Raw genomic sequence first — 20,428 nt, 5'->3', positions numbered from 1 at the left:
CAGGAAGTTATGGTTCCTAACAGGAGACGTAATAAATTCTTTAAAATTTAAAACTGTTACGGAAAATAACTGTCTTCTGCTAACACAGTACCCCTTAGTGGATAATTTTATTTTCAAATACTTGGTATTAAAATGTTCATCTCTACCATGAGTTTCTAAGCTTTCTAATTTCAATTAGTCATATATATATATATAACAAGATTACTAAATCTAACATTTTAGGATAACAGTCATGAAAAATTTGATTAAAATTGTCATTAAAAATACAACAGGGCTTCCTAGGTAGCGCAGTTGTTAAGAATCTGCCTGCCAATGCAGGGGACACGGGTTCGATCCCTGATCCAGGAAGATCCCACATGCCGTGGAGCAACTAAGCCTGTGCGCCACAACTATTGAGCCTGTGCTTTAGAGCCCGTGAGCCACAACTATTGAGCCCATGTGCTGCAACTACTGAAGCCCACATGCCTAGAGCCTGTGCTCCGCAACAAGAGAAGCCACAGCAATGAGGAGCTTGCACACCACAACAAAGAGTAGCCCCCACTCACTGCAACTAAAAGAAAGCCCGAGCACAGCAAAAAAGACCCAACACAGCCAATTAAATAAATAAATAAATAAATAAGTTTATTTATTTAAAAAAAATACAACAACAAAAATACAACAACATCCTTTTCTGCAATAAGTATAATTACACAAAATAACATATAAGGTATATTTGGAAACCCCCACATAATAAAACATCTGTAACCAAACAAAGTTGGAATTAAACCTTTATCTTGATGACTGTGAGTTGTCCCCAGGTACTGTAAGTCAGAATCCATACTGCCAGTTTTACCACATATCTGTGAAAATCCAAGTTGTCCACATTTCCCAGAAAGATTTGTCTGATGAGTCCCAGCAGTGCCTTTGGAAGGAAGGTGGAGAAAAACATAAAATCAAAAGTTAACTTTAGGACTTCCCTGGTGGTGCGGTGGTTAAGAATCCACCTGCCAAAGCAGGGAACATGGGTTCGAGCCCTGGTCCGGGAAGATTCCACACGCCAAGGAGCAACTAAGCCCATGTGCCACAACTACTGAGCCCATGTGCCACAACTACAGCAGCCTATGCACCTAGAGCCCGTGCTCTGAAACAAAAGAAGCCACTGCAGTGAGAAGCCCATGCACCGCAAGGAAGAGCAGCTCCCGCTCACCACAACTAGAGAAAGCCCGTGTGCAGCAACGAAGACCCAATGCAGCCAAAAATTAAAAAATAATAATAATAATAATAAATTTTTAAAAAAAAGTTAACTTTACTTCATGAACACATCTAATTGCACAAATGCTGGTATCATTTGTGTGGGAATAAATACAGAAGTATATGTACAGTAAGCCAGGCAGTGAAGAAAGGGATAAAGCTTTTGCTACTGGCAGATCTGATTAGTGACAGGGGTTAAAGGACAGAAGACAGACTGGTAAAGCACAGAGAAAAGAAAAATATATTGAAAAATATACACAAAGGCAGTTTCTTCCTACATGCTCCCTTCTCTCACCACGGAAGGTTTCTCCAGACCTGGCTTTCCTTCTTCCTAGTATTTGTAGCACATTTACACTCTACCCAAAAAGGTCTACAGCAGGACTCTTCTTTCTTTCCTAACATGTAACACAGCATTCACATAGTTTCCAAGCTTATCCAGGCATACACCCCAGATCCCTTTCCCCCTCCTGTGGCTGGTTAAGGTTATTCCTGGGCAGGGGAATAAGTGTGAAGAAAAGAAGGTGATATTGACCTCTCTGGTATTTAGTTTATTCATCTATAAAATCCTTTGTACGTAGTTCTAAAATTCTGATTTTTATAATTCTCTCTCTACGATTTCAAGCCCCTTTATCCTTAATCCTTCATATACTGGATATCTTCTAAGTTAATTCTTACCTCCATGCTTTGGTTATACTTTCTCTCTAAATCTTGCCTCACTGCCAATCACATACACTTCCCTTCTTTAAAACTCAACTCAAGTCCAACCCCTTTACTGGAGTTGTCATAAACCACTTCAATACCTATGATCTCTTGCTTTCTTGAATGCCTACAGTACTTATAATTCATATTATTCAATCTATCATTAAGTTACATGTTGTCTTATTCTCTAGTTATTTAAAATTTATACAGTTAGGTAAGAACTTCTAGATGGTATAAAAAAACATAATCCTTATAATAATCCCAGGTAATAGTACAAGCATAACTGGATATATTCTTCCATTTTTTTTCTCCATTAAACATTCAACCACACAATCATTATAACACTTCATTTTTGTATGAAAATATTATAGAATTTTACTGCATAAAGGTCTATAAATTCTTCTAAGGTAACAATGGTTTCTAAATATTGTGTCTGAACTACAACAAACAAATTTCAATAACTGATATCATTTGGATCTTAAATAAAAGACAAATTCAATCTTTATCTTATACTCCATTTTCCCTTCCTAGCGGGTTTCGTTTTGTCAACACATTACCGTTTTTCTAATTACCTGGATACTAAGTCTTGAAATCTTTCTCTATTCCCCTTCTTTATTTTTTATATCCAGTTATCATATTTTTCTTATTACTCATTCCCACTCAATTTGTAAACAACCTCGTCACTCTAGCTTCTTTTTTCCTTAACGGAAAAAGTCTCTTTTAGCTCCCTATAGCTTATAAGTACAAGCTCAAATTTTTGAATCTAGCACACAAGGGTTCCCCACATCCCAATTTATCTTTGACCATCTAAAATGAATCTTGCCTTTACACAGCTGCCAGAACATCTCAACCCCATTCCTAGTGGGAGCCTTTGCTCTCCTCATACCTCCCCCTCTAACGTCTTAAATCATATATATCCCAAAAAGATGCTGTTCAAGTACTATCTCCTCTTTAATGCCTTTTCTAATTGATAAGGACCATGATAGTGACCATATCCTCTGAACTACATATTTACTTTCTGTAACACTTATTTAGGCAATTAAACATCTTTCCAGTTGCTCTGGCCAAAAAAACCTTAGAACACTCTTGACTTCCCTCTCACACTCCTACACAACCCATCAGCAAATCATATCAACTGTACCTTTGACATATACTCAGAATCCAATCACTTTTCACTACATTCACTGCTACACTGGTCAAAGCCGCCATCAACTCTAGCCTGGATTACAACAGACTCCCTGTTTTCTCCCTTGCCTCCTTTAATCTATTTCAAATGTAACATCCAAAACAAGCCTGGAAAACAAGGCAATTGATGTTACTTCTTTCCTCAAAAATATTCCTCACTCAGAGTAAAAGCCAAAGTTCATTTGAAAGCCCATTAGGCTTTAAAATAAGAACCCCTATTATCTCTTCAACTTAATTTTCTACTTCTCTCCCCCTTACTCGTTTCATTCCAGACTTACTAGCTTCTTTGATTGGTCTCAAACATGTCCCATACTCCACACTAACTGTTCCCTCTTTCTGGAATTATTTGCTGTTCTCTCTTGATACCTATATGGTTTGCTTCAAATATTCCCTTCTGAAGATGGCTTTCCTTCAACACTTTATTTAAAGTAGCCCCTCCTCTATATTCCTCTTTTCTGCTTATTTTTTTCCATAGCATTTATCACCATCTAACCTACTCTGTTTTGCATTTATTTAAAGTTTGCTTTGCCCCACCTAGAATGTTAAGATCGATCAAGCAGAACATTTTCCCTCTTTTGTTGACTGCTATATCCCTAGTACTTAGAAAAGTACCTGCACATAGGATATACTAAGTAAATATGGGTTGTTAGGCAAATATTACCTTACATTATTACTTAAAGGATTTCAGTGAGAAACCCTCGCAGGGTCTTATGAGATAATTATGTCAAACTGTACATTCTTATCAGATCTTTAACACATGTTTATTGAATCTAAACTGTCTACTAGATTATAAGCTCTATGAACTCTTGAAAGAACTATGTAGTTTAAAGAAATCTTTAACTTAGTTCAACATGTCCATTACCTGCAACTTTCACTTACCAGCAGCACATGTAGGAAGAGAATCTGAGTTAAATTCCCGACTATTCTGAAATAAGTTTCTTGACACTCTTTTTCTGCTAAAACATAAATCATCATTGACTGGCATTCCTTGAGAGGGCTTTAATTTTGGAGATGGAATGAAATCACTGGCTGAAAACTATAAGAACAGAATAATAAATTAACAAATGTGCATTAAGTCTACTTGGCAATAAATATGACAGAATAATTTAGACCCAATTATGACATTCAGATTAAAAGAAAAAAATTTAATCTATCAAATATACAATGATACAAATAAACATCCACAAACAGTATAGTACACTAGCAGTATTTTTTCATGCCATGATAGAGATGCTAATTTTTTTCCTCTTTCCTATACCTCACCCCAAACCTTTCCTGTACCTTATCTTCCTAGAGGACACATCTGACAGCTAGGAAGGAAAGAATGCAAATGACAAAAAGAGTGAAATGACAACTTGAATAGAGAAAAGAATATTTCTGATTCAGCAGCGTGACCTGTCCCACTATACCATCTTTGTCTAAGCACTGGACAATAAATGCTAATTGAAGACCACTGAACCTGCAAGCATCCAATGTCACCAGTCTTACTGATACAAATTTACTATCCATAATCTGCAGCTCAAATGTAAATGTAACCTATGTCATGGTTCCCTTAGGAGATTTTTGTATGATAGGTGTCATAGTTAAACCAAGTACTTAATACTTCATATATGTCTAGTACTTTGTAGTTTCCAATTCCTTTTCCACATACCCACTTTGATCCTTAAGGTACAAAACTGCCAGCATAGAATTTTGAAGTCCTACTTAATCATAAAGAACTAAGTGAAAGCATGATTCAAGTGTTCAGAATTCTTCACCAACAATGGCCTCAATTGTTCTGGATCATTTCACACTGATCACGGCTATAGAACATTTTAAAAATTGAGTGAACACACAAGAAATTATACTTACTGTCCATATATTTATTTGGAGCTTAGAGACACAATCAAATCTACACATGCAGTGAACTATAAGTCTTCTCAGGTATCCTTCTTTGCAAATTTTGTCATGTGTCAAATAGCAATGAAATACAATAAAATTAAAGATACACCTATTTGAAAGCTTCTTAGCTACTTTACTATTACAAGATTAAGACTATAAACTATCAAACAGACATTAAGTAACTTGTTATTCCGCATCAAATTTTGTGAAACACCTGTTACCTCCTTAAAAAATTAATTTCAAAAACACGAGAGAGAAATAATGAATGCTTCAGCTGAAAAAGGCCTGACTTTACCTTCTCAAAATTCAATGTTACAATTTCTGTGACTGAATATATAGTAGGCAGTATGAAAAGGACATAATGGAATAAAAATGAAACCAATTACAGTCATCTTTTGATTAGATACATTAAAAGAAGATATATTAACCCAGTTAAAATCATGAGTAATCCAGAAATAATTCTCCAATATGGAATACATTTACATTAGAACTACTCCATAATTATTTCTGCTTAGAGAACAGAACATTAGTATTTATGACAGTGAATACAACAACTAGTGGTAGTGGTGGTGGGGGTAGAGATAATGGGGGTGGTGGTAGCAGTGGAGAATGTGTCTATGCGTGGCATCTTCAAGAATCTAGAAGTCCGCCGGGAATGACATTTTGCTGTAGAAAAATCTGCAAATATTTGAAAAGCAGACTGTAGGACACACCAATTATTATTAATGGTCCTTTTTAGTCTCTCTTAAAAGTAGTCAAATGATTTTCATCAGGTAAGCTTTGATGGGACTAAACAAAAAAGAAAGGGGAAGGAGTGTAACAGAGGAAAAGTACAAATATATTTTGAAGAAGTTGTGAGCTAAATTTACAAAATATGAAGCTCTCTGTTTAGAGCACCTTATGACTCAGGAATATCTTAAAATTTAATTCATTTAATTCCTTATAGTAAATGAAAGTATAAAAGGCAAATTTCACATTTAATATTAACAATGATTTGAAATTCACATGGTCTCATCTACTATTTTTATCTTGCTGTTTATTATCTCTTAACCTTTGCCCCTGATTCCTTATATGTTTTTCATAAAAACATTTTTTTTGACCCAACACATCTTAGTTCAGCTTCTAGCAAGGAATGTTAAGGACATCACAAAAATAGTTTTAATTGCATTTTGGAATAGTTAGTAATTCTCAGGAAAAGACTTTTTAATAGCTAATTCTCTCAGAAACCACCTACACTTCTGCCTTTACTGAGCTCATACTAAATTTATCTTAACCTCCAGCCTCCAGTTTTTGGACCCTTTCATCTTCTACCAGTTCTTTCTGGTTTTACCTGGACTCCAACCTTGCCCCCTGCCCCTTAATGATGGCCATTAAAAAGGTTTATTCCAATTACCTTTCAATTACCTCCAAAGGCACCTTCTGAAACATTTTTGTGTGTTTTTTCAAAGCATTTTCTATGCAAACTTTAAGAAAACATAGCTGTGATAACCATACAAGTTTTATACCCCATTTTTAACATTACAATGAAATATTAAAAAAACATTATAATGAAATATTATTATAAACACTATATTTCCATGTTATTAAAACCTCTCATAAATGCTATAAACTTTCATTACAAAAAGTAGTAATTGCTTATTATAAAAAAAAGATATAAAGTCAAATTCTTCTTTGGCACCCCTTTCACTAGAATCATACTGATAAACTGTTGATGGCTCTTTCTCAATATATATATATTCTTCAATAAGCAATTAAAAAAATAGATCATATAATACTCTGGCATACAGTTAGTACTCAGCATATTGCAGACATCCTTCCACGTTAATCCATACAAAACTGCTTATGCTTTTGAACGGTTGCCCAGTATTCCACATTATGGTTGGACTCATAGTTCCCAACTGATGGGAATTTTCCTTGTCACAACTTTTTATTATTACAGTCTTGTAGTGAACACGGTTATGCACATATCCTTATGCATTATATGTTCTACAGAAATATAAAATATATAGAGAAATATATAGCTCTACAGAAATACCAGAAGTGGAATTGTTAGGTCAAAGGATATAAACTATGTTTAAAGGCTGCATAATATTCCATAGAGTAGATATGCCATTCTCCTATTATTGAACATTTGGGTTGCTTCCAAATTTTTTTTTATATATTGATAAGGAAGGAATTTCAATGAAGGAAATGGCACATACTTAAGGTAGCAGTACTGACAGGAGACTAGCAGACCTTAAAAAGACTGTTGCCTAGAAAATATTTTTTAAAAACTAAAATGGTTCCTTTGATATCCTTAGTCTTCCCACATAAGAACAGAATACTCGGGCTTCCCTGGTAGCACAGTGGTTAAGATATGCCTGCCAATGCAGGGGACATGGGTTCGAGCCCTGGTCTGGGAAGATCTCATACGCCATGGAGCAACTAAGCCTGGGCACCACAACTGCTGAGCCTGCGCTCTAGAACCCGCGAGCCACAACTAATGAGCCCATGCTCTGCAACTACTGAAGCCCCCTAGCCTATAGCCCGTGCTCCACAACAAGAGAAGCCATTGAAATGAGAAGCCTGAACACCACAATGAAGAGTAGCCCCCGCTCTCCACAATTACAGAAAGCCCGTGTGCAGCAATGAAGACCCAACGCAGCCAATAAATAAAAATAAAAAAATAAAATAAAAATAAAAGAACAGAATATGCAGATTGAACTCTTTTGTATCAGCTAACCAGTTTAACCACAAAATGTGCAAACAAGACTTACTATGTCTAGTCTGTAATAAATTTTTTTCTCTTTTCTCACTCCTGGTTTTTCCTTGACTTAACCTATTAGCCAACTCTCTCACATGTAAGAAAACAAACTGCAAAATAACAAACCAAATGCTTCCGACTCATCTTTGATGTCTATTTCTGGAGGTGTCACTAACATATTGCCCTTCTGGGTCCTAACTTGAAAATCAAACACATGGCCTGAAACTGTACCTTTTCTGAGACCTGGACCATTGAGTCCTCAGTGAACCTTTCCTCACATAACTGACTGAGCAATAGGGCTGGTTCTGATTTTAATTGGGCACATGGACAATAGTTTCCACGCAGATGGCAGCAACGGTGGAAATGGGTTTTGATTTTATAGTCTATTAGGTGATTTTTGCTGCATAGCAGTCTCCTTGTCAGTTTCCTTATTGGTATGTTCTGTTTTTGTTTGTTTTTAAACGTACAGATACGAGCCTTTACTCCAATAACCAGAACCCTCTTCCCCATCCAAACTTAAGGTTTTTTCATGTTTACTTACTATGGGCCCAATACCTGACAATACCTATAAAAATCAAATTCTTATATCAAAAATAAAAAAACAAAATCCATAACATTCAATGGTCTGCTTTCTTCAATTTCTCTAAATAAATAACTGCAAATTAACATTACTTTAGAATTCTAAAGCTAAAGAAAGGATAGTAAAGAAACTTAATTATAAGTTAGAAAAGCTTAGAGAAATGACAGTTTCCAAAAGCCCAAAACACAATATTTAATAGTTTCCCAAACCTTAGGCAAGTTTAGCCATTTAAAAACTAAGAAAATTTAATGTCATTATTGTAAAGGATATGGACATTGGGGGGAAAAATAAACTGTCTCGCCAAACTCCTGGGACTCACAATTCTCAATCTAATAGTTATCTACTGCTGTGTAATGAGTTCTCCCAAAATACAGTAGCTTAAAACAACAAACATTATTGTCTTTCTTTCTGTGTATCAGAAATTTGGAAGCAGCTTAACCGAATGGTTTGGATATCTCTGAGGCTGCAATCAAGATGCTGGCGAGGCTGCTGTCAGCTGAAGGCTTGACTGAGATTGGAGGATCACTGAAGTTCACTCAGGTGGCTATTGGTAGAAGGCCTCAGTTCCTTGCCATCTGGGCCTCTCCAGAGGGCTGCTCTCAACATGGCAGCTGAGTTCCTCCACAGCAAGTGATGAGAGAAAGAGAGCAACCAAGATGGAAGCTAAAGTACCTTTTTATGACCCTTGTTTCTGAAGTCAAACACCATTATTTCTACTTTGTTAGAAGTGAGTCGGTAAGTCCAGACACATTCAAGGAGAGGGGAACTGGACTCCAACTCTTCAGGTAAAGAATTTCAAAGAATTTGTGGAAATATATTTAAAACCAACACACTCAACAATGATGCTTCCTTGATGAACCTAATGAATCTAATTGTTTTTGTTTCTTTAGCTGCTCAATATTTTTAATAGATTGTCACCTGCTTCTACCTTAAATTCTATTGATTTATCATAATTAGATCTTCTAAGTTATGTAGAAGGTAAAAATTTTTCCATTTTACGAGTATAAAATTTTTGTGAGCAAACAAATTGGTATATCTTGCCTCTCTATAGACAATATTAATCAATCAGGATAAAATCAACTGGAACAAACTCCTGTTCCAATTGTCTTATAAAAATCATCACTACCAGGTTAAGTGTTTATATCACAATAAACCAAGTAAAACCCAAAAACAGAATCTAAGATTTCTTTTACTTCTGATGAATTAAATGTACTGTCTCTTTAAGAAAAAAAATCATCTTACCAAAAGCTATACATTCAAGGGAAAACACAGACTAGCTGTGAGTTTAATTAATGACCTTGGTTACTAGGTTAAAGAATAAGGGGAAAAAATGTTCTTAAACTTAAAAGTTTTAATACATGGCATTTACTTATATAGAAAAAGTTCACATAAAAACTCTGTTTAAGATGGCTCTTTGGACAAATCACACTCATGTGAAACAGGTATTTGTCTTTGCCCAGATTTTATCATCATGTAAAAATGACATTAGTATGATATAATTGTTTGTGCAAACCTGAACTTATCCACTCAGGAAACGCATAATTAACTTAAATTTTTTAAACTTCCTCTACTGGTTTCACTGGTTGGATACATTAACGTCACTTATTTTCAAAATATAAAATTGTAAAATCATGTGTTCAATTAAATTTTATAATAGATAATACCTTTATTAAAAGGGATCAATTCTTATAATGCCATAAATCTTATAATGCTTATTAGCTTATGTTATAATTTCTAGACTCTTAGTCAACTTTAAGATTTTAGACTAATATAAAATTAATGAAACATCTTTAAAACCTAATTTCCAATTAAGATAAAAATGCAAATCACTGATCACTAAACATGTTTTTTAAAAAATTTTATTGAAGTATATTTGATTTACAGTGTTGTGTTAATTTCTGCTATACAATAAAATGACTCAATTATACATATACATATTCTTTTCCATATTCTTTTCCATTATGGTTTATCACCAGATATTAAATATAGTTCCTTCTGCTAAATTTACCCTTGTCTGTTATACATTATAGGATAACCATCAAATACACAAGTTAAAGGATATATAAATGCCTTTGGATGATGACAAATGCATGTTTACTTTTGCCACTTAAATCATTATAAAAAGGATATATATATACTCATGGAGAGAATGAAAGACAGTTCTTGGTTACATGGCTTTTAGTTTTTTGTCTGTGAGGTAACAAAAGTTGGTGTCTTTGGGTAAAGTTATATTTAATATATATAGCTGATGCTGCCTTTGGTTTCAAAGTTACAGGGAAATACTGGTGGCACAGTGGTTAAGAATCCTCCTGTCAATGCAGGGGAAAACGGGTTCGAGCCCTTGTCAGGGAAGATCCCACATGCCTCAGAGCAATTAAGCCCGTGAGCCACAACTACTGAGCCTGTGGCTCTAGAGCCCAAGAGCCACAACTATTGAGTCCATGCGCCACAACTAGATTTTATCACCATGTAAAAATGACATTAGTATGATATAATTGTTTGTGCAAACCTGAACTTATCCACTCAGGAAACGCCTAATTAACTTAAATGAAGCCCTCGTGCCTATAGCCCATGCTCCGAAACAAGAGAAGCTACTGCAATGAGAAGCCCAAGCACTGCAATGAAGAGTAGCCCCCACTCTCTGCAACTACAGAAAGCCCATGTGCAGCAATGAAGACCCAGTGCAGCCAATAAATAAAAAATAAAATAAATAAATAAATTGTAAAAAGTTTCTTGACATTAAAAAATTAAATTTAAAAGTTACAGGGAAATAAAAATATGTATGCAAGAAAATGACTGTTTTGTTCATTTATCAAGGGAATTGTCATAGCTCTCTTTTAGATAGTAAAATCAATATACTATACACACTGTCTTATTTAATATGCTTTTTAAGTTTATTTTTAAAAACTTATTTTTAAATTATCTTAAGTTTTTAAATACATCATATTCTCTGAGAATAGATATGCTTTTGGGTTGCTCATGATTTTGACAAGCGTTGAAAATAAAAGTTTTTCAGGAATTCCCTGATGGTCCAGTGTTTACAACTTGGTGCTTTCACTGCCCTGGCCAGAGGTTCAATCTCTGGTTGGGGTACTAAGATCCTGTGAGCCACGTGGAGCAGCCAAAACCAAAAAATAATTAATTTTAAAAATAAAAGTTTTTCAAATACTTCAGACATCTCAATAAAATTTTATAAAGAAAATTAATGACTACTTTTTGGAAACAATCCAACATCTATACTGATGTTAGGTTTTTAGGATTGTTCATGATTTTAACACATTTTAAAACTAAGGCTTTTTCTCTTTCAGATACTCCGATCATATTTTTAAAAGAAAATTAAAGACTACTTACTGGAAACAATGTACAATCCAAGGAAAATGTCAATTTTTAGGATTAAGTTCACACCAAATACATTAGTGCAACTTAATAATTTGGGATTTTCTATTACTTTTAAATTTGTCACATTAAGTATTCTAAATCTTTCCCACATTCTTCAAATCCCTGATCCTCCATTTTCCATTCTCAGCTTGCCTCTTAGTTTACAAGACTATGTAAACCTAATGTTCGAGCCCTGCCCTCAAAATGTGAATCACAAATCATCAGCATCAGTGACACCTAGAAGCTTATTAGACGTGTCTCAGACCCCCTCCCCAACAAACTGAACCAGAATCTGTATTTTAACAAGATCAAATTAAAATTTGATAAGCACTGTTTCAGAGCTCATGTCTTCCTTTCTTTTGATTTCAAAAAAACCTTTGCTGTCTCAAAAGTTTTGTGACTCCTAAGTCATCTTCCTTTTATTTTTCCTTCAGTTCCAGAAGACTTCTGCCTCTGTTCGAAAGCTAACCTCTCTATATACCTGTATTCTTGACTCATTCAGTATTTAGGGACATTAATTCCCTGACTTTCTCTCTCAAATACAACACATGGATCAAATCTTCCTCCCTAAGATCCACCCCAGTACAAAACACAGAGTAGGCATGCTGAAGTCACTAGTGGTTTCTTTCTCTGCTTCTTTCAAATCAAGTGTTTCCTATTTAAAAATAAAACATAGTAATAATGCATCCCACTACATCCTGCTATATCTTGCTTGGTCTTTTCTTTCACCCTCAAATCCTTAGATGCTATTTTCTCATTTAACAGATACTTGTTGATAATGATTGTAGACACAAGCACTACCTTAGTACTGTTATATAAACAAGTGAACAAACAAAAACAGTCCCTATGAGCACAGTGCTAACCATCAATGAGGAGAAAGAAGACATGGCTCACTCATGCTAAATACCAAAAGAATAGAAAAATGCTAGGCGGTGCTTTAAAGAATAATCTATAAGCTGGAACTTGGCTTCACACATAGTGGATGATCAAAAAGATATTTAATAAATGCTTACTGCCTGTATTTCCTTATCAATTCATCTCAGAAACTTAAAAATTTGGTCTCTAAAACTGCCTTTTCCATGTCCCAATGACCTTCCAATAACCAAATCTTCTACCTTGAAAAAGCTACAGACCTAGTAACTACATACACATGAAGCAAGTATGCTCCTTACTTTTCAGTCTAGGTTACTGTAACTCAATACATTGTAGAGAAATCTGCTGGGAAAAATATAGCTAACATGGCAGCCAGCTAGTGATGCCTGATTACTGGATTCCACAAACCCATTAAAACAGTCATAAAAGCAAAGAAAGAGTTGCAAAATTAGAACATCAGGGCACAAAAAAAATCAACTAAATGGTGGAAATAAAAACAGAATTAAAAAGCTTACATATTCACAAGTAAGAGAACAGCTAAACAGACTGATATTATACGAGCTAATATTAAACAGCCAATAAAAATCCAACTACAGATTATTTGGTGTTAAAGAAAAAAATGTTCATGATATAGTAAGTGAAAGGGGGAGACTTTGGTGTATGGAAAAAATAATCTACATTCATATACACAAATTGAATGATACTTGAAGAACAGGCAACAAAATATTCACAGAAGTCTTCTCTTAGTAGTGAGATTGCTGAAAATTTAAAATTTCTTCTTTGTGCCTTTTTAAATTTTCCAAATTTTCTATAATAAGCACATACAACTTTTCACAATCAGAAGAATTATTAAGAGGAAATTAAGAAAAATAAAATTATGAGAAAAGTACCTTCAAAAATTATTTTACAAGTAGCAGGCTGAATATATAATAACAAACCATGCTTTTTCATTTAATTCTCTTCAATCTCTCCTGCATTTAACAGTACTAATGTACTTCCTGAAACTCTCCTTCACTTCTAACACTTTTGTTCTTTCTTGGTTCTCTTCCAACTCTTAGGCACTCTTTCTCTTTGCCTTGTTTGGTTCTATCTCCTACTGCTCTTCCCTAAATGGAGCTGTATGCTAAGATAGAGTCTTAAGCACGCTGCTCTTGCTCTAAATGCCCTTCACCGGAGAGATCCTCTAATCTCACAGTTTTAACAATTACTTCTCAATATGTGACTTCCAAGTTATACAAATCTAGTTCTTTCCTTGTCTCTTGAAGAGTGGCCTTCAACAAACTCAGCTGAGTGTTCTATCTTCCTCTACCTAAAACTCATTTTCCCCCAAATTAACTTCCCTTTTTTGGGTCTTCCTATTCATGGATTTATTGTGCATTTTGTCACCCCATTCAAATTTGAGTTATCTCTATCTCCCTCTCCTCCTCTATATTTTAGAGCAGTTTTAGGTTCACAGCAAAACTGAAAATTCAGAGAGTTCCTATATATCCCCTACTCACACCCACACAGATAGCCTCCTCCACTAACACCATCCCCAGCAGAGAGGTACATTTATTATAACTGATGAACCTACACTGACACATCATTATCATCCAAAATCCACAGATTTACACTAGAGTTTACTTTTGGTGTTGTACATTCTATGGGTTTGGACAAATATATCCATGACCAGTATCCATCACTGTAGTATCATACAAAATTGTTTCACTGCCCTAAAAATTCTGTGCTTTGCCTATTCGTTTGCTCGAAAATATAGTTTTTATTAATTTTTTAAAAATATACGTACTTTTAAAAACCACACACATAAGAATACTTAAATATTTAATCCATGTCCTCCATTAAGATAATTTCCAATGTAGTTCTTCTATAGATCATTTCTGAGCAATAAATTACATCAGCCCTCCAAATCTGTGGGTTCCGCGTTCGCAGATTCAACTCACCACAGATAGAAAAGAAAAATTTCAGAAATTTCTAAAATGCAAACTTGAATTTTCCATTCCTTGGCAATACATAGCATTTGTATTGTATTTACAACTATTTATATAGCATTTACATTGTGTTAGCTATTATAAGTAATCTTGAAATGCTTTAAAGTATATAGGAGGAGGTGATATGCAACTATAAACATGTCATTTTATATAAGGGACTTGAGCATCTACAGATTTTGTTATGCTTGCGGGTCCTGACACCAATCTCCCTCACATACCAAGGCACAACTGTATAACAATTTCTGGGATAATTTTTAACTTCACCATAACTTCTTTCAAAAGCAATATATGTCCACTAGAATTTCAGAAATGTACTAATTTTCAGAGCCTTCGTGCTTAATATATCAACCTTTTTTTTTTTTTAAGGCCACACGATGTGGCTTGTGGGATCTTAGTTCCCCAACCAGGGATTGAACCTGGGCCACGGCAGTGAAGGCACCAAGTCCTAACACTGAACTGCTAGGGAAGTCCCTACACTAACACTTTAGGTTTGACACATAACAAGCAGTGTTAAAATCAATTAGTGCTTACAGAGAATCATTCACTGCCTGGTAGTTACATGAGCAACACACAAGAAAAACCATATGACTAAATTATGTAAATTATTTTTTAAAAAAACAAAAAATTTTATAATTAAAAAGAATGAGAGAGGACTTCCCTGGTGGCCAAGCGGTTAAGAATCCGCCTGACCAAAAAAAAAAAAAGAATCCGCCTGCCAATACAGGGGTCATGGGTTTGATCCCTGGCCTGGGAAGATCCCACATGCCGAGGAGCAACTAAGCCCATGAGCCACAACTGAGCCTGCACTCTAGAGCCCATGTGCCACAACTACTGAAGCCCATGTGCCTAGAGCCCGTGCTCCACAGCAAGAGATGCCACCACAGTGAGAAGCCCACACACCACAACGAAGAGTAGCCCCCACTCATCCTAACTAGAGAAAAGCTGGAGTGCAGCAACAAAGACCCAACACAGCCAATTAATTAATTAATTAATTAATTAAAAAAAAGAGAGAGAGAACACAATTCTCCTCTATCCATACTGCAAAAGGCACGAACCCCTCTTTTTTTTTTTAATTAATTAATTTATTTGCTGCATTGGGTCTTTGTTGCTGCCTGTGGGCTTTCTCCAGAGGCAGCGAGTGGGGCAGTTACTCTTCATTGTGGTGTGTGGGCTCCTCATTGTGGTGGCTTCTCTTGTTGCAGAGCATGGGCTCTAGGTGCATGAGCTTCAGTAGTTGCAGCACATGGGCTCAATACTTGTGGCTCACGGGCTCTAGAGTATAGGCTCAGTAGTTGTGGCACATGGGCTTAGCTGTTCTGAGGCATGTGGTATCTTCCTGGGGCAGGGATCGAACCTGCATCCCTTGCATTGGCAGGCAGATTCTTAACCACTGCACCACCTGGGAAGTCCCACAAACTCCTTTTTCACAAAAATGATCTCCATACCTGGTCTTTGCCTACATTTCCAGTTTCATCTTCTGCTACTTCCCATCAAGCTCCTTGTTTCAGCTGTGCAGAAATTCACAATTTCTTATTAACTTGCCAAGTCCTTTTATAACTCAGTGTCTCTGAACGTTTCTTTGATCTTAAATTCACCAGAAGGTATCCATACTTAGCAAATTCCTATTCAACTTTTATCATATCATTTGGATTATAATCAGTTATACACTAATTAATTTACGAAAATTTTGACCATATGACTGTGGGATAATTCTAAGCATAAAAGCAACAGCAAAGAAACCTTGATGATGTAGTAATTATTTTTTGTGTATTGTAGGAAACAGCATATGAATAAATATAACTGATATTGGCGACAAGGGTTATATTGTGGGAGAAGGGAGATACAAATAGAGACTAAAGGAAGATGAGTAAGAACCTTGTAGTGCTGGATTTGAATTGGAGATATCCGTATGAATTTGCTTAAAAAATAAAAAAAATTCCCTGGTTCTATCCACTGAAAGGACCAATCCACAATGATAAGCAATAGCGGTGAGCACATAGATACCCAGACTTCGGTTTTAAAATTCCACTCTCCACTAAAAAGAGCAGTACTTGGGCTCTTGAAAAAAAGGTTGATTCCAGGTCTAGAGCAAGAAAAATACAAGGCAAGCCTGGGCATCATATTATGCTTAAGTTAAGGAAGTCATGAGAAAGGACATGGGAGCCAGCCTACGTCAAATCAATTTTAGCATCAAAAGGAATACTAATGTATTTAATTATTACACATAGAATAAAAAAGAATGTCAGGTAACAAATACAGAAGGACTTAGAATTTTTAAAAAAGTTACCCTTTCTTGTAGTCCCCAATGTAATAAATGATACAGGTAAGGATTGTTAGTGGATGCTAAGAACAGGGGTGGAAGGTTGTTGAGATACCCATAGGGTCTCAAAGTATCATCCTACAGATCACGGACTAATTACAAAGAGGAAAATACACCTTTGCAATAGAGTGATATGGCTATCACCACCTTAACCAAGTGATAAAATTTAGCATCACCAACAGTGGGACACCTGATAGTATATGCCTCACAAGGTGATGTAATGTGAAGTTAACAATATCTCCTATGTAATATTTTTGTTAGAATTGTTTATTTTGAATGTAATCATAAGGAAACAATCAGATAAGACTTCAAAAAAGTCAATGTCATGCAAAAACAAAGAAACAAACAAGTGAGCACATTGTTCTACATAAAAGAGATGTATTAAATAACCACATGAACCTTGATTGAATCCTGGATGAAAAAAGTAAAAAAGTATAAAACACATTTTAGGGACATGTGGAGGAATATAAATACAGGATATATACTAGATATTACTGAATTACTACTGCTATTCTGAAGCGTGTTAATTGTATGATGTTTATAAATGAGAATGTCATTCTTAGGAGATATATGCGGAAATATTTAGGAGGGAAATGTCCAGATAGCTGCACTTACTTTAAAATGGTTCAGCAAATATGAAGCACATATGGCAACATGACAACAACTGGTAAATACAGATGAAGTATATGAATATTCACTGTTCTATTCTTTCAAGTAACCTATAGATTTGGAATTTTCAAAATAAAAACTTTTGGGGAAAAAAATCTCAGTTCAGATGTCATATCTTCTTGGAAGGCTTTTTTTTTTCTTTTTTTACTTTTCCAGTGGAATTATTTTTTCTATTTTCATTATTTCCACAGGACTCTTCACATTTCTATTTTAACACAACAAATTTGTAACTGCCCATATATAGGTCTGACCCTTTCCCTAAACTCGGCAGAACCAGTCTCACCTTCCTTCCCAGAACTTAGCTCTTCATCTGGCACCTACCAGGTATTCAGTGTTTGCTGTATGAATGAGATAACCGACATGTCAAGGGTGACAGGCCAAAACTGAAATCCAGGTGTTGTCTATATCAAATTGTGCCTCAAATTTAATCATATCAATCAAGCAGGAAACATACCAAGGGTTCCTATGTGTTCTGTCTCATTTATAATAGATATATCAGCAAATTGACTTAAAAACAAAGCATACAACCCTGAAGGAGCCTCACTCTAAGTCATTACAGGTGTACTTTCATTTAATATTCTTCCATTATTTCAACTTAAGGAAATTAGGGAAGATGCATACCTGTTCTATATCCTTTGAATTGGAGGTCTGGTTTTCTCCCGTGACTCCAGGCTGCTCATTTTCCCATGGTAATTTATTTTTTCCTTTTCCTGCACTTAGTACCCTTCGAGTACAGATAGTTGGACTATAAGATCCATAAGTTTGCATGCTATCCCTTGTGTGGTCACCACAGTGACAGTGTGCACTCTGAGTTCTGTTACCAGCCAAAAGCCAGTCTGTATCTGCTCCATGTGCCAAATGGCTTGATCTACCCTGGGCAGATGATGGCATGAGTACAGCATACTCCACAAATCCCTGTTCTGTTAACCTTGGGAGGGTTTTCCTAGCCAATCTGGCCTGCACAGCGTTCATCACTCCATCTCCATTATCTTGCAGCTCAACAGTATCCACAGCTTTGAAAAGGATGCTGGTTTTACCTGAGCCCATTGATGATGCCAACACAGCAAAGGCTTCGAGAGCTGCTTGGCGTACCCTGCGTTTGCTATCTACAAGAGCTGGGGCAAGATCAAAAGACAGTTTGGATAAGTCAAAATCCTCACTGGGATAGGTCAGGAGGGAGCAGATGCAAATGTTCACCACCTCCTCTCTCACTCTGGAATGCTTATGTTTGAGATGTTCCAGGAGCAAGCAAAGCACCTGTTGAGGACCTACTTCTTTCATTAGCTTGAGGAAGATTTTCATGTATTCTTGTTTGATCACCAACTTGTTGTCTGCCAGCACTTTGACAGAAGCTGCTATGACTGGTCCCAAGAATTGTTGCACCTGCTCTCCAAGGCGAACAACCAGTAAATGCAGGACTTGAAGTGTGCCATGGACCACTTTGAAGTTAGAATCGTCTAACAAATTATACAGCAAACTAATGAAACCGACAAGGCTAGAATGAGAGGTGGAACTAGGGTTAAAGCGTCCCATCACCTGTTTGAGTTCCTCCACAGCCTGAGTCCGGTTCTTATAGTCTTCCTGATCTAACAACCTTGAATGCAACTCCTGAGGAATAATCCCAAATTTAAGATTGCTGTTGGAAAGAGTCACTGCACTGGGAAGGGGATCTTCAGGAAATCCAGAGGCTTCAAGTTCCAAATAATAAGGAATCTGACTTCCAAACTGGGACTCCAGGCGGCGATTGTAATGTCTCCTCAGGGCAGAAGGCAGGCGAGAGATGTAGGATTGAAATCTCTCTTGGCCAAGACGCTCCCCAATTTGCTGAAGTGCAGAGAAAGCTGTCTCAGATTCTTCTTCTATCTCCTGGCCGCCAAGCTTTCGGGCTAAGGATATTATCACCTCGGTAAGATCCAGGCCGAGCAACAAATCCTCAGGAGCAAGCAAGACAGGGAATAGTAGCGTTGTGGAAGCTCTAAGCCGTGCATCGGTACTTTCCAGTCCTTGCTGTATAAGCGTTCTCAGCACCTGTCCAGAACTACGTTTCAGACATACGTGTAGGATCTGCAGCGCATCCTTCCGCAGGGCTGGATTCTCTTCTCGTAAGGAGACAACGAGTTGAGGCAGAAGCGTTAAGCTAAAGGCCTCTTCCAACTGGCCCGCCTCCCCCTGACCCCGGAGAACGTCCGAGAGGAGCTGCAAGCAGAGTCGCTTCTCATCACTACCTCCTTCCACAAGCACTCGGCCCAGGGCCCGATACAACGTTTCCTTTCGTCGGGGAAAGCCCAGTCGACCGCCCCGCCGCGGCAGAGCAGCCTGCAAAGCCTGGAAGGCCTCGGAAGGATCCGGCGCGGTCCGGAGTTGTTGAAGAAGCCGGGTCTCCTCTTCATCTCCCCCTGACAAACCACCTCCAGACCCAGACAAGCTACCTGAGACTGCCTCCGCGGGCATCAAGAGGGTCGAGGCCAGAGACAAAGGTGTCGAGGGGCAGGAACCGTGGTCTCCGGCAGCCCCACGGCAGCAGTAGTTTTTCTCGCCTCTCATGGCGCCCCCACCTCGACAATCATCAGTCTCTGGGGCGGAAGGACGACTGCGGCTCTGGAGGCGATAGGCACTTAGGGCTGGAAGGGGCGGCAGCGCGAGCAGCGCGGAGGGCGCAGCCGCCATGGAGGGTCGGCAAGTGGCGGAGCCTGGAGGAAACCATCATCTCCGAAGGGCTCGACGGAGCCCAGCCTTCCTGTCCCTCCCCAAGCCTCAAGGTGCAGAGGAGGAAAAGGAACAGCTTGAGCCCCCGACGCCAGGAGGCTGCCTTCGGCAAAATGGCCCCCGCCTAAGCCAGACCCCACAGCTGCCACCGGCGTAACTAGGGGCACCACGTGACC

The 20,428-nt window shown here is 37.2% G+C and overlaps 1 protein-coding gene across 3 annotated transcripts in view; it reads right to left on the bottom strand.

Annotated features, from left to right (window-relative positions):
- The window catches only part of TOGARAM1 (TOG array regulator of axonemal microtubules 1), an 81,101-nt gene extending 60,680 nt beyond the window's left edge, over window positions 1-20,421 (bottom strand). For 2 of the 3 annotated variants that reach the window (XM_057723650.1, XM_057723652.1), the window contains exons 1-3: window positions 18,168-20,420; window positions 3,994-4,150; window positions 767-901 (exon numbers count right to left, since the gene is read on the bottom strand). In XM_057723650.1, the coding sequence (XP_057579633.1) occupies window positions 767-901; window positions 3,994-4,150; window positions 18,168-20,213 (2,338 nt within the window). In that variant the 5' untranslated portion in view covers window positions 20,214-20,420. Of the gene's footprint in view, window positions 1-766; window positions 902-3,993; window positions 4,151-18,167 lie in introns of all 3 variants that reach the window. The other variant, XM_057723653.1, reaches the window with a different exon arrangement.
- Window positions 20,422-20,428: the final 7 nt, after the last annotated feature.

Source organism: Hippopotamus amphibius, chromosome 2 (assembly GCF_030028045.1).
Source record: "Hippopotamus amphibius kiboko isolate mHipAmp2 chromosome 2, mHipAmp2.hap2, whole genome shotgun sequence".
In the NCBI taxonomy this organism is placed as follows: Eukaryota; Metazoa; Chordata; class Mammalia; order Artiodactyla; family Hippopotamidae; genus Hippopotamus; species Hippopotamus amphibius.
This window is presented reverse-complemented; position numbering and strand designations above follow the sequence as displayed.